Source organism: Bos indicus, chromosome X (assembly GCF_029378745.1).
Source record: "Bos indicus isolate NIAB-ARS_2022 breed Sahiwal x Tharparkar chromosome X, NIAB-ARS_B.indTharparkar_mat_pri_1.0, whole genome shotgun sequence".
Lineage (NCBI taxonomy): Eukaryota > Metazoa > Chordata > Mammalia > Artiodactyla > Bovidae > Bos > Bos indicus.
The window spans coordinates 8,681,222-8,694,464 of record NC_091789.1 but is presented as its reverse complement, the minus strand read 5'-3'; the positions used below and the strand labels follow the sequence as shown (position 1 = coordinate 8,694,464).

Below are 13,243 nucleotides of genomic sequence, written 5' to 3'. Positions count from 1 at the left end.
TTTTTTATTATATTTCATCCTGTGGGTTTATAAAATACCGAAATCCAGTTACTGTAATACTGGATTTGGTCAAAACCTGACCTTCTGACCTTGTTGTTGCTAAGTCGCTTCAGTCGTGTCCGACTCTGTGTGACCCCATAGACAGCAGCCCACCAGGCTCCCCCGTCCCTGGGATTCTCCAGACAAGAACACTGGAATGGGTTGCCATTTCCTTTTCCAATGAATGAAAGTGAAAAGTGACAGTGAAGTCACTCAGTCGTGTCTGACTCCTAGCGACCCCATGGACTGCAGCCTACCATGCTCCTCTGTCCATGGGATTTTCCAGGCAAGAGTACCGGAGTGGGGTGCCATTGCCTCTGACCTTGTAGCACGTGTTAAATGAACTGAAAGTATTTTTGTCAGTAATTATAAAAAGAGAGCATGTTTATAATATCAGTTTCATCACTTCAACTACTGGTTGGGTAGTTGAGAATGGGTTATTACTTCTGAAGTTCCTATAATTAATTTATTCTATAACTATAATATGCAGTGTTTTAATTTTTTTTCATATTTGGTGACCACAGTGATGACATTATGTATCTATGAGATGAGATGTCTGGGTGTTAGATATCAAACATCAATCTCTAATATTTCATTTTGAATGTAAAAACATCACTACTAAAGAGAAGAACACTAGAACTTTCTGATTGTTCAATATTGAGTCTCTTGCATTGTTCTCATGATTTTTATTTTGACCCCTTCAGGACCTCTTATTGGGCGCCAGATTTTCAGATTCAGTGAAGAAGGCCTTGTAAATGCTCGCTTTGACTACAGCTACAACAACTTCCGTGTCACCAGCATGCAAGCTGTGATCAATGAAACCCCTTTGCCCATAGATCTGTACCGATACGTCGATGTCTCTGGTCGAACAGAGCAGTTTGGAAAGTTCAGTGTAATTAATTACGATTTAAATCAAGTCATAACTACTACCGTGATGAAGCACACCAAGATCTTCAGCGCCAACGGACAAGTCATTGAAGTCCAGTATGAAATCCTAAAGGCAATTGCCTACTGGATGACTATTCAATATGATAACATGGGCCGAATGGTAATATGTGATATCAGAGTAGGAGTAGATGCCAATATAACAAGATACTTCTATGAATATGATGCTGATGGGCAACTTCAAACTGTTTCTGTAAACGATAAAACCCAGTGGCGTTATAGTTATGATCTGAATGGGAACATCAACCTCTTAAGCCATGGGAATAGTGCTCGTCTTACTCCTCTCCGATATGACCTCCGAGATCGCATCACCAGACTTGGAGAAATTCAGTACAAGATGGATGAAGATGGCTTTCTGAGACAGAGGGGAAATGACGTATTTGAATATAATTCTAATGGTCTGCTGCAGAAAGCCTACAATAAGGCTTCTGGCTGGACTGTGCAGTATTACTATGATGGGCTTGGGCGACGTGTGGCCAGTAAGTCCAGCCCTGGACAGCACCTCCAGTTCTTTTATGCAGACCTTGCCAACCCCATAAGAGTTACTCATTTGTACAACCACACCAGCTCAGAGATTACATCCCTGTATTATGATCTCCAAGGTCACCTTATTGCCATGGAGCTAAGCAGTGGTGAAGAATATTACGTAGCCTGTGATAATACAGGCACCCCACTAGCCGTGTTCAGCAGTCGGGGTCAGGTGATCAAAGAGATACTGTACACGCCTTATGGAGATATCTACCATGACACTTATCCTGACTTTCAGGTCATCATTGGTTTTCATGGAGGACTCTATGATTTCCTTACTAAACTAGTGCACCTGGGGCAAAGGGATTATGATGTTATCGCTGGTCGATGGACGACGCCTAATCATCATATATGGAAACAGTTGAACCTCCTTCCTAAACCATTCAACCTCTACTCTTTTGAAAATAACTACCCTGTTGGCAAAATTCAAGATGTTGCCAAGTATACCACAGGTATTTAAATGGCGTGATGCTTTATGCTAAAGAGAAAACGCTCCATGGTGTTTATCACATAATCTCAATGCCTTTGTAAAGATGCTTCCTCTTCCTGCCAGCTAGCCCACAAGTTATTGTGCAGTCAATCTCTTCCTTAGTCTTCTAGAGTGAGCAGAACTGTACACGTTGGAGTAAAACATGATACTTTTGCATCCTAGTACATTTTCTTCTTTCCTTTTAAGCTCTCTGTTCATAGTTTTCACTCTTAAAAGCTTCTACAAATAATTTCACAGAAGAAAAATCAGGATTGTGTTCCATCAGATAAATCTAATACCAGAGTCTGTGTGGCCTTAATACCACTACCACACTAAGAATTTCCACACAGTAAACTGAGCCAATCTCGATGATTATCCATGAATCAAAAGGTTTCCCCAGAGAAAGGATCAGATGTTTTAGAGTGATATAAAGGGGAGCTTATCCCTAACTTACCATTGGCTAAACATATCAAAGGCAGGAAAGGCATCTTTCAAGCTTTCCACAAAAGTTGTAAAGTATGGGCTTTAAATTTTTTTTTTTCTTTTAAATTTTGTGTCTCACAGATATTGGAAGTTGGTTGGAGCTATTTGGTTTCCAGTTACACAATGTACTACCTGGATTTCCCAAACCAGAATTAGAAAATTTGGAATTAACTTATGAGCTTCTACAGCTTCAGACAAAAACTCAAGAGTGGGATCCTGGAAAGGTTAGTAAATGTTTTACCATCCCTATTTAGCTGAAAAAAACAGAAGGGCATCCAACACCATGAAATAGTATTAACATATATGTGCTTACTTCTGTTTGAGTCTTCTTGACTATCCACTTAAATGTCCATGATTAATGAGGAGGTAGGATAAAAGCTTTCATGAGGAAAGGATCAGAGAATTGGAGCTTTGGGAAAAGACCAACGTGTGACTTGATGACTGCTGCAGTAGACTGACAAGAGGAAAGTGGAACTGAACTTTCATGATTCTAAAATGGGTAGTTATGGATTCTATAGAGAGAAAATTATTCTCTGAGAGACATACAACATCAGATCTCCAGCTGAAAAATAAATCAGAGCATAGTGCATTAGAAGCATGGGAATAACAAATTATTCTGATAAATGGGACTTACCTAGTGATCCAGTGGTTAAGACTCAGAGCTTGCATTTCAGGAGGCACAGGTTCATTTCCTGGTCAGAGAACTAGGATCCGCATGCCACACAGTGCAGTCAAAAAAATTATTCTAATAAAGAAAAAGTATGTAAGAGCAATGAAGCAAAATAACAAATATTAGAAACTTTCTGGAAAAATAGGAATACCAAAACATTCAAAGCTCAGCAGGAAATTCCATCACTTGATGAGACACAAAGTGAAAGCAAGAAGGAACTTTTTCTTTCAGATGAAAGAAAGAGGAATATCTGTGTCTGCAAATGGATATATATATATATATATATATATATATATATACACACATACATATATATGGCTTTAACAAAATAAAACTGAAATTTGGGTGGGAGGGCTTGAAATTCAAGTATTAAAAAATTATAAGTGAAAGGCAATTCTAAGTAGGTACTAGAGGCTTATCCCTTTTTGTAAAAATGCTTTTTTTATTTTTTTTTTTTTTTACTTTACAATAGTGTATTGGTTTTGCCATACATCAACATGTATCCGCCACGAGTATACACATGTTCCCCATCCTGAACCCCCCTCCCACCTCCCTCCCCATACCATCCCTCTGGGTCATCCCAGTGCACCAGCCCCAAGCTGTAATTAAAAGTCCTGCAAAAAGTTCATCAAAATTTTGGAAATTTCTGATGCTTTTAAATGGATACCTGGAGGTTCATTATTCTCTTGTTTATTTCTTAATATGTTTGAAATCTGCCATAGTAAAGAGGTTTTTTAGGTATTTATGTTTATTTTTGGCCACCCTGGGTCTTTGTTGCTGCTGAAAGTCTTTCTCTAGTTGCAGCGAGCAGAGGCTACTCTTCATTTGAGTTACGCAGGCTTCTCATTGTAGTGTCTTCTCTTGCTGTGGAGCACAGACACTAGGGCGCATGGGACCAGGGATCAAACCTGGGTCCCTGCATTGGCAGGTGTATTCTTAAGGACTGGACCACCGGGAAGGTCCCAAAAGTGTTTTGTTTTTTTTTAATCCACATAAAAAGACCCATGAACTGGCTGATTTGCTCTTGTTATGTATAAGATCATGAGCTACTTGAAAGTAAGAATGATGCCTTATACCTCACTGTGGCTAATATATTACTCTACATCCAGTAATAAACAGCTAGTTAGTGTCTGTTGAATTGGAAAAAATAAAGTGTCTTTGTTTGGGGGGAGCTTCCCAGGTGGCACTTGTGGTAAAGAACCCACCTGCCAATACAGGAGATGTAAGAGACATGGGTTTGATCCCTAGGTTGGGAAGATACCCTGGAGGAGGGCATGGCAACCCACTCCAGTATTCTTGCCTAAAGAATCCCATGGACAGAGGAGCTACGGGCTATGGTCCATAGGGTCACAAAGGGTCAGACATGACTGAAACGACTCAGCACACACACAGACCCACTTAAGTGCCTTCTAGGTCTCGGATTCTATGGTATCAAATTTGAACATATTTGCTTATGCTTAACCCTTAACTCACCAAGATATCAAGAAATATATGCCAGGTAATCAAATCACCTGTTAGTCTTTTCCTTTCCAAAACGCCGGTGAAGAGATTCCAAATTAGGCTTGTTTTTAAATCACAAACCAGAAAATTAAGGAAAGGGGGAAGCAACCTGGCAAACCTTTGCTTTCTGCGATCACCAAGCATATGACAAGTGTCTAACCCTCTGCTACACTTGCTCAGTGCCTTTCTTCTTTCCTAGACCATCCTGGGTATTCAATGTGAGCTCCAGAAACAGCTCAGGAATTTCATTTCCTTGGACCAACTTCCTATGACTCCCCGATATGGTGATGGACGGTGCCTTGAAGGAGGGAAGCAACCAAGGTTTGCCGCTGTCCCTTCTGTTTTCGGCAAAGGTATAAAATTCGCCATCAAGGATGGCATCGTAACAGCCGATATTATAGGAGTAGCCAATGAAGATAGCAGGCGGCTAGCTGCCATTCTCAACAATGCTCATTACCTGGAAAACCTACATTTTACCATAGAGGGGAGGGACACACACTACTTCATTAAGCTCGGGTCTCTGGAGGAAGACCTGGTGCTCATTGGTAACACTGGGGGGAGGCGCATTCTGGAGAACGGTGTCAATGTCACCGTGTCCCAGATGACTTCCGTGTTGAATGGGAGGACTAGACGGTTTGCAGATATCCAGCTCCAGCATGGGGCTCTGTGCTTCAACATCCGGTATGGGACGACTGTCGAAGAGGAGAAGAACCACGTGTTGGAGATCGCCAGACAGCGCGCTGTGGCCCAGGCCTGGACTAAGGAACAAAGAAGGCTGCAAGAAGGGGAAGAGGGGATCCGGGCGTGGACAGAGGGGGAGAAACAGCAGCTGCTGAGTACCGGGAGAGTGCAAGGTTATGATGGGTATTTTGTTTTGTCTGTCGAGCAGTATTTAGAACTTTCTGACAGTGCCAATAATATTCACTTTATGAGACAGAGCGAAATAGGCAGGAGGTAACAGAAAAAACTCTGCCTTTGCGTCACCAAAGACTGCCTGTTTTTAAAACATACAATGGTTTATTGTATCGGTTTTCTAGATCAGAACTCTGTATATGTAAATATGGAGGAAAAACATATCCAACTGCCTTTCAATGTGACAGAAGATGGTATTTTAATATTGTTTGTTTAAACTCTTTAAGAAATGACAGATTTTTAGTTCTTGTGTGGCAGTATTCAAAATAACACAAGTAGAAATCAAACAACTAAAAAAAAAGTTTTCAGCAAGCACCACTTTCAATTTGTTGAGCCATGCATATGTTCAAATATAAAGCAAGAACCCGAGGTTCTCTGTTGCGACACAAGGTTACATACTCAGCTGTTGGCAGAACTTGTGGGCTATTTGAAAGGTGGTGCAATAGGATCTGAGCCGTGTGTTTCGAAAGACTACCAGCTCTTTCACGTGTTCCAGATCTGTTACAGGAAACTTCAAAAGAAGTGTAAAATGTCCTCGGCCACCATCTCCTAGAATCAGGACCCATTTACCCTTCCTCCCTGATGATTCCTCCTTGCTTGTTGAAATAAATGCCATGTTGTTGTGCTGTGTTTTGGCGTGTGGTGGCTGGGTTCCGTCTACCACACTTCCCTGTGGGTGTGGTCACCAAACCCAATTGCCACTATCTGCTTGTGTATACATGATACCAAGGCAGCTGGCCAATGAAACTCCTCCCACCCAACCTGTTTTGACTACATTTTGTACTCAGTTGTCCAGCTGTATTGGTGTCATGTAAACATAGCTTTTATTAACCCAAGTAGGAATTTCTCATTTATATATAGGGTGTGTTTTGGTCATAGTTTCACATTCGTGATTCAGTATTTATACACTAATCCAATGGTTTTGTGCACATGAAAGGTAATTTACTACCAAGTGTGATTCTGATACAAAAAAAAAAAAAAGGCTTTCACAGACATACATGCCTGTGATGTCGATACATTACACTCACTACTACTGCAGAAATTCATAAGAGCCAAAACCTTAAAAAAAAAAAAGACATAATATTAAGGTGAAAGGAAAGTACCAGTGGGAAGACCAAACTAAACATCACGAAAGTTGCTGCCATGTTGTTTACCCCACTTAGATTTATCTTTCCAATGTACAGTTCTGTAGTGAACATCTCCCAGCCGTAGTCAGGAAATGTAATTGAGCCCTTTCCAACCTAACACATTTCAACTAATTATAGAGAGGCAGACTATTTTTTACTAAGATAATTTATATGGATAGTTATTTCAGTTCTCTGTCTTTGCCCATTTATTATTTATTTAATCATCTCTCCTGCCTGGGAAAATAGCTATTTTCCAGGAAGGGTTATTTTGTTCTGTGATCATTTAAAATTTAGAAAAAAAGATCAGGATTAGTGTTAATATCAGCTGCAATTTCTCAATCTGTATGAATCCTGTCATCCAAGAAGCCCCTTGGTGAACTGGGAGATTTGTGCCCAGTGACAAAGATTTTGTAAGCTGCTGTGCAATTGTGAGTTACCACAAATGAAAATACAGGACAGCACAATGTGGCCTGTGGAGAAATCCCCTGAGCCAGCTTCAGGACTTTTCATCACCGAGTCTGGACATTTGCTGTGTCTGAAGGAGAATTTGTGATGGAATGTCGCAGTTTGGACTCTTGCCAGCTACTACCTAAATGCAGTGTGGGGTCAGTGCCTTGCTTTGTGATGACTGTCTTTTTGGGAAATATGCAAAGTCAGAATCCAGGCTCACATTAAGGTTTTTAAAGAGTCTGACTCCTAACTACACAAAGTAGAGTGAGACAAAGGCAAGGACCCACAGACAGCAGGGGAGGGTGTATCCAAACATTTCATTTTCAAAACCTTCAGGTTGGGGTTACCACATTCTTACACACATATTGTGAGAGAGAGAATTCATGATGAACCCATCTCTCTTTTTAATTGGAAGGACACCAGCTCAAGAGATGACTAATCCAGACTACAACCATACTATTGGAGTTTTTTCCCCTGAATCAGGCCTGTGTTAATGGTAGAGTATTTATCAGGACAGGATTCTAAAATTACTCACAAACTTGTTGAAAATTTGAATACCTCCACACCAGCCTAAAAATGGACCTTAAGTTCCTAGAACCTCTGATGTTCTTTTAAATCAATGGAAAAATGATTTATGAACTGTATATAGAGAGTACATTCATAAATGTGATGATGTATTTTATCACTAATCCAAGATGTCAATATTAGAGTCTATTTTGCTTATATTTTAAGCAATTATACTTTTTTGCAATTCACTGATGATGTATCATTTTCAAACTGCTTTAAATATCCATTAGAAACAAGTATTTGAAGCTTTTACTTAATAGTAATTACCTTGAACTGTGCATTTCTAGTTTGTAATACATATTTATTTAGTTTGTGCCTTTGGTTTCTTAAAGTTATATTTGTATTATAGTCAGGAAATGCACTTTTTATCACTAACAGCTGTGGTTCTAATACTGCCTTGAACCATTACTGTTCTCTTTACCACTTCCAAAGTTTTTTGGAGGTAAGAGGAAAAAACCCAAAAGGTTAGCACACTAATGAGTAGTAAATCTAAGAGAAACATTTGTCATTTCTTAATAAGAATGTGGAGATATTGAATACATCACTTCCTGTTCATCTGAATACAAAGAATGCCTTTACTGACTTGTAGTTCTGAAGTTTAAAGAAAGAACAATTCGTTTGCATTTCCTGATGAAAGTAAAAGCATTTTAAAGAGAAATACATGAATTTCTCATACCCAGAAGACATGCAGCTGACACTACTACACAGCCACACAGCATTCAAGTCAGCTTGAGTGAGAGCACAGCAGTTGGGCTCTCCTATGAAGACTCTTCTGGGCTGGAGGCAGGGAATACTCCGTGATTGTTTCTTTTTCCTAGTTAGGCCCATTTTACTTGTTTGTTTTGTTTTGTTTTGACTCTTGCACTACAGTCTAGAGATCCAAAAGAGCTGAAAAGTTCATAGTTGAACAGCCATTTAAATATATTTATTTTTAGTTGTCATTCTAATCATTGCTGATTAGAAGCGTGACTCCTGAAGGAAAGGGAAATAAAGCCCAATTCATACTAATTTTTAGTAAAACACTCACCATATAAATAGGCTTTATTGGGTTTAATTTTTAACCCAACAAAATAATGTATAAAATAAGTGTGTCCTTTACTGTCAATTTATCTATAAGATCTATAATATATAGACTATATATATAACATAATATATACAACATAGCAAATATATGAAAACTTAACAATGTATAATTTGGAATTCACATGCTACGTAGAGAGGTATACAACTAAATTCTGATTTTCATAAGGTTTTTTTTTTATTACTATTGACACAGTTTCAAGCATCCTATCATGTTGTTTCTACTACTTTTTTCTTCTCTTTCATTTTTTTGAAACAAATTTTTTTAACCAGACCAGGCCCCACTGTAATATCACCTAAGAGAGTCAGGACAGTTTTTGCATTTATAAAGATATGTTCCTGTAAGGGCAATTGTAATGGAGTTCAGTGGTAATGGAAGCAAAAGTACAGTAATCAAGTGTGGAAAGGAACTTTTGGAGAGACTGAAATGTATTATAGCTTCTGGAAAAACTGAAGGCTACAGATTAGATGCAACATTCTTGTGTTCTTGGAGGAACTCACATACACATAGCTGACCTGAGTAGTACTTCAGATCTCAGACTGCTCTTCCACAGCCTTCTGTAAGGTTCTTTATTCTGCAAAAAAAAAAAAAAAAAAAAAAAAACACAAAAACAAAAAAAAACAAAAAAGCAAAACAAAAAAAAAACAGAAAACAACAAACAACAAAAAATAATTCAACCACAAAATAGTGACTGTTCCAGTGTGTCCTTCATGTGAAAGCTATTAAGGACCAAATATACTACTGTGTATAAGAAGAAATTACTTCCTAAACAGTAACTGAAAATAGTTAGAGTTAAACTTGCTGTGGATTTTGTCTTGGCAGTTGTCATCTTACATTATTTGTCAAAGGAAATGTGTTTGGCAGTTAAAAAAATCTTTCCTTAGATTTAGTGGTGGACTTTAACCTCTTAAATAAATGTTAGTATATCAGATTGTGTCCTTGAAAAATATTTTACTTGTATGATTCATGACAATGTCTAAATCTTTACTATTCTTCTGGCAAAAGCATCAGTAAGAGAGAAGGTGAAAAAGAGAAGTATAGCCTTTACGTCAGAAAAATATTCTTTTTAGCTGCTTACTTTCTCATGAGAAGTAAAGGTGTTTACAGTGTATGCCAAGATTTTCAGTTTCTATATAACAACAGTTAGAGGTTCTAATCATACTGGAAATTGTGTTATAATGGCCTGAGCCATGTTGCTAGGAAACAATAGGTTCCAGTTTTGTATTCCTGCTCTCACTCCTGTGCTGAAAAGTGACTGGATACTGTACAGGTTCATGTTCTCTGGCTGCAGTTAAATGGTCTTTTGCATTTCGCTCTGGCTTTCAGGTCAGAAGCATGCATTTTTCTACAGAGCATCACAACAACATGCTGTAAATATTTAAAGTTAAACATTATGTGTTGATATTTGAAACAAAAAAGTACTTTGAATATTTCATTTCTAAAAAATAAAATGACAAATGAACACTGTGTCTCATTTTATTCATGCGCCAAACTGCATTCTCAAGTCAGTCTGGTCACCTGAGATTTGAAAAGTGGCTCCCTAACATAGAGCAATAAAACCGCATAATCTTGAAAGTATACGTGTAGAAATCAGAAAGGCACTAATCGTAAGAGGACATCTTTTCACTTTTATTTTTCATACATATAGGATCACTGACACCAATGACCATTTAATAAAAAAAGAAGAGTAGCTGTTTCAAGTTTAAAAGCCTCTAGGCTAGGACTTATAAAGGTTCTCCCTCCTGTTGATACCTTTCTCAGCAATAGAAAGAAAATTAAGGATTGAAAAACAGGGGTGGGAGGGAGCTAGGAGAGCAAGGCAACCCAATGCACTGGCAAGAATTGGATGGGCCAGGGGAGGCGATCAGGAGAGACTAAAAAATAACTCTTCTGAGGCCCAAAATCCTGGGCAGTTACAATGGCCCTTTGGCACTTACTTTTCACAAAAAGACATTTACAAGTGACACTGGGAAAGCTGGCCAACAGATTTTCCAAAATTCATCTTTATAATAATGTAATATAATATATATTATATATAATATAATAATACAATATAATATATATTATATATAATATATTATATTATAATATAATATAATAATACAATCCAAATACGCTGTTATTGCACTTTGCTTGAAATCCTGGAATTTACACCACTCTCAAATGTCCTGTGCTTTTTTATTCACCAATATATAGCTGCTGCTGCTGCTTAGTCGCTTAAGTCTTGTCCAACTCTGTGCGACCCCATAGACAGCAGCCCACCAGGCTCCCCCATCCCTGGGATTCTCCAGGCAAGAACACTGGAGTGGGTTGCCATTTCCTTCTCCAACGCGTGAAAGTAAAGTCGCTCAGTTGTGTCTGACTCTTAGCGACCCCATGGACTGCAGCCTACCAGGCTCCTCCATCCATGGGATTTTCCAGGCAAGAGTACCAATATATAGAGATACCTTGAAAAGATTCACAGAACAGAAGACAATCTTGATTGTTTCAACCCAACCAATCAACAAAAAAAGCAATGGGGGTGGGGAGTGTAGCTTGGATATATTAGTATCATCTGGAGATTGTTTTTTCAACCTACGCATCTTACCCTCAGTTCAAAAAGAAAGCAGAGCTTGTACATTGAGAGAATTATAAAGGAAATAAGGGATTTCTCCATGTTTCTTTCCTAGTCACCCTCGCTTTCAGAGATCTTTGAATATCAATGCTATTTAAACATTTGGTAATATTACTATTGTGAATGTATTTAATTTATTTATTCCTATTTGGCAAATGCGATACTAGCAACAGACTGACTTACTGTACATCACTGGCATAATCAGTGACAAAGCCGAAAAGCAAATTCAAGTCTCATTTGTTACTTTGATGGGCTCTCTCCAGTCGATCAGGTTTGTTATATTCTTTCCACATAAAAACATTCATTTAAAAAGCAAATGACCTAATGATGAAATTCCAGCCTTTTACTACAAGTTGGGCCAATGAGCCCAAATTATAAAAGTGTCCAAATTGGGCAGTTTAACTTCACCCTGAGTGCAAACTGCAAAATTATGGTGCCCCATTTACTGCAAGGGCAAACATAGTCACCAAAGTTGAATTTATAGCCCACTAACAGGAAGACTAGGCATCTCATAACCTTGACATGCTCAAGGGCAAATCTGAGTTTTATTATTAATAGACTTTGGATTCTGAACTCAATAAAGTGAATCAAATAAAACATAAGCTGACATCTAAACATTCTTAACAGGTTTTAAAGCTGGTTCTCACATTTTAAAATCTCTATCCATTCTACCACACATAATATCTTAAACCCAGCCCTCGATTTATACCAGAAGAGTTAATCAGAGTTAATATAGGCATATTCTCCCTATGTACTACCACAAAGTTTCCCTGCCTGCAACAGCCAAATGGACAATTATCTAAGCTTGTCTTCCTACTGACCTTAAGAACAAATTTCAGAGGAAATGAACAAGTATTTGATAAACTGTCATGTTCCTCGTGGGCTTGCTGACACACTTTTTTTTCCCCTGAAGAAAGGTGTACATGTAGAAATATATGTGCATTTTTCTGCCTGTACTCAGCATATTATAGGTATATGTTAGCATGGCAATATTTTAGATATGGCAAGGATATGACCTTTCTGTAAAGGTGCAAGCTATTATATACTGGGAAATAGCAAGCATGCTCATGCCAGGAAAGAAAAAGTGGAAAAAAAAAAAAAAAACGATGAATAAAAGGCCAGCAAAAGAAGACAGTGGGTAGGCACATCAACTGTAAAATTTGACAGTAGCAAAATCAGAAAAGCACTTACCTTTTTCAGTGAATTAGTCCAATAAGAAAAGATGAACTTCATCAATGCTTTATTTAGTATATCAATAGCACCTATCTTTGAATATTTTTGAAAGGATTATTTTAAGACAAATTAGGAAAATAAAGCTTTCAAATACTTTATTATAATAGGATAAACCATAGATGATTCCAAAAAAAAGTTTTTTCAAAAAAGACTCTGGTAAAGGAACATGCAAACAATTCATACTTTTAGGATTATTCCAGAATGAACAAGTTAGGGTAAAAATTAATTATACCTATTAAGATTTAAACCCAAGCTACAAATATTTTAAAAGTACTTAAACATATGCATTTTATATTGAAAGTCAGCTTTCTTAATTCCGTTACAAATTAAAGTGATGCTTTTACTTCTAGAAATGGTAACTGGCACACAAATACATCATTGTGGCCATATTCCACCTTTGCAATCCCATAGCATCCAAGTTAAATGCTCAGAAACCAGACCTTGCCAACAGAGAGAGTAGCTTTGTGTCTCAGCAGGTCACTAATTATTAACCAAGCTCACCACCTCACATGAAGAACACAGAACTCCAAGTTACTAGTTTACACAGAAACTTTGCTTTTTCCTATGGACTATAGGCTGAAATATTTGGATTAACACATTCTGCCTTTAGAGACAGCTCTACCTA

The 13,243-nt window shown here is 38.0% G+C and overlaps 1 protein-coding gene across 5 annotated transcripts in view; it reads left to right on the top strand.

Moving 5' to 3' along the window:
- The window catches only part of TENM1 (teneurin transmembrane protein 1), a 909,292-nt gene extending 899,059 nt beyond the window's left edge, over window positions 1-10,233 (top strand). For all 5 annotated transcript variants that reach the window (XM_070784169.1, XM_070784168.1, XM_070784167.1 and 2 more), the window contains 3 exons: window positions 744-1,964; window positions 2,546-2,688; window positions 4,834-10,233. In XM_070784169.1, coding sequence (XP_070640270.1) covers window positions 744-1,964; window positions 2,546-2,688; window positions 4,834-5,592 — 2,123 coding nt within the window. In that variant the 3' untranslated portion in view covers window positions 5,593-10,233. The remainder of the gene's footprint in view (window positions 1-743; window positions 1,965-2,545; window positions 2,689-4,833) is intronic.
- Window positions 10,234-13,243: the final 3,010 nt, after the last annotated feature.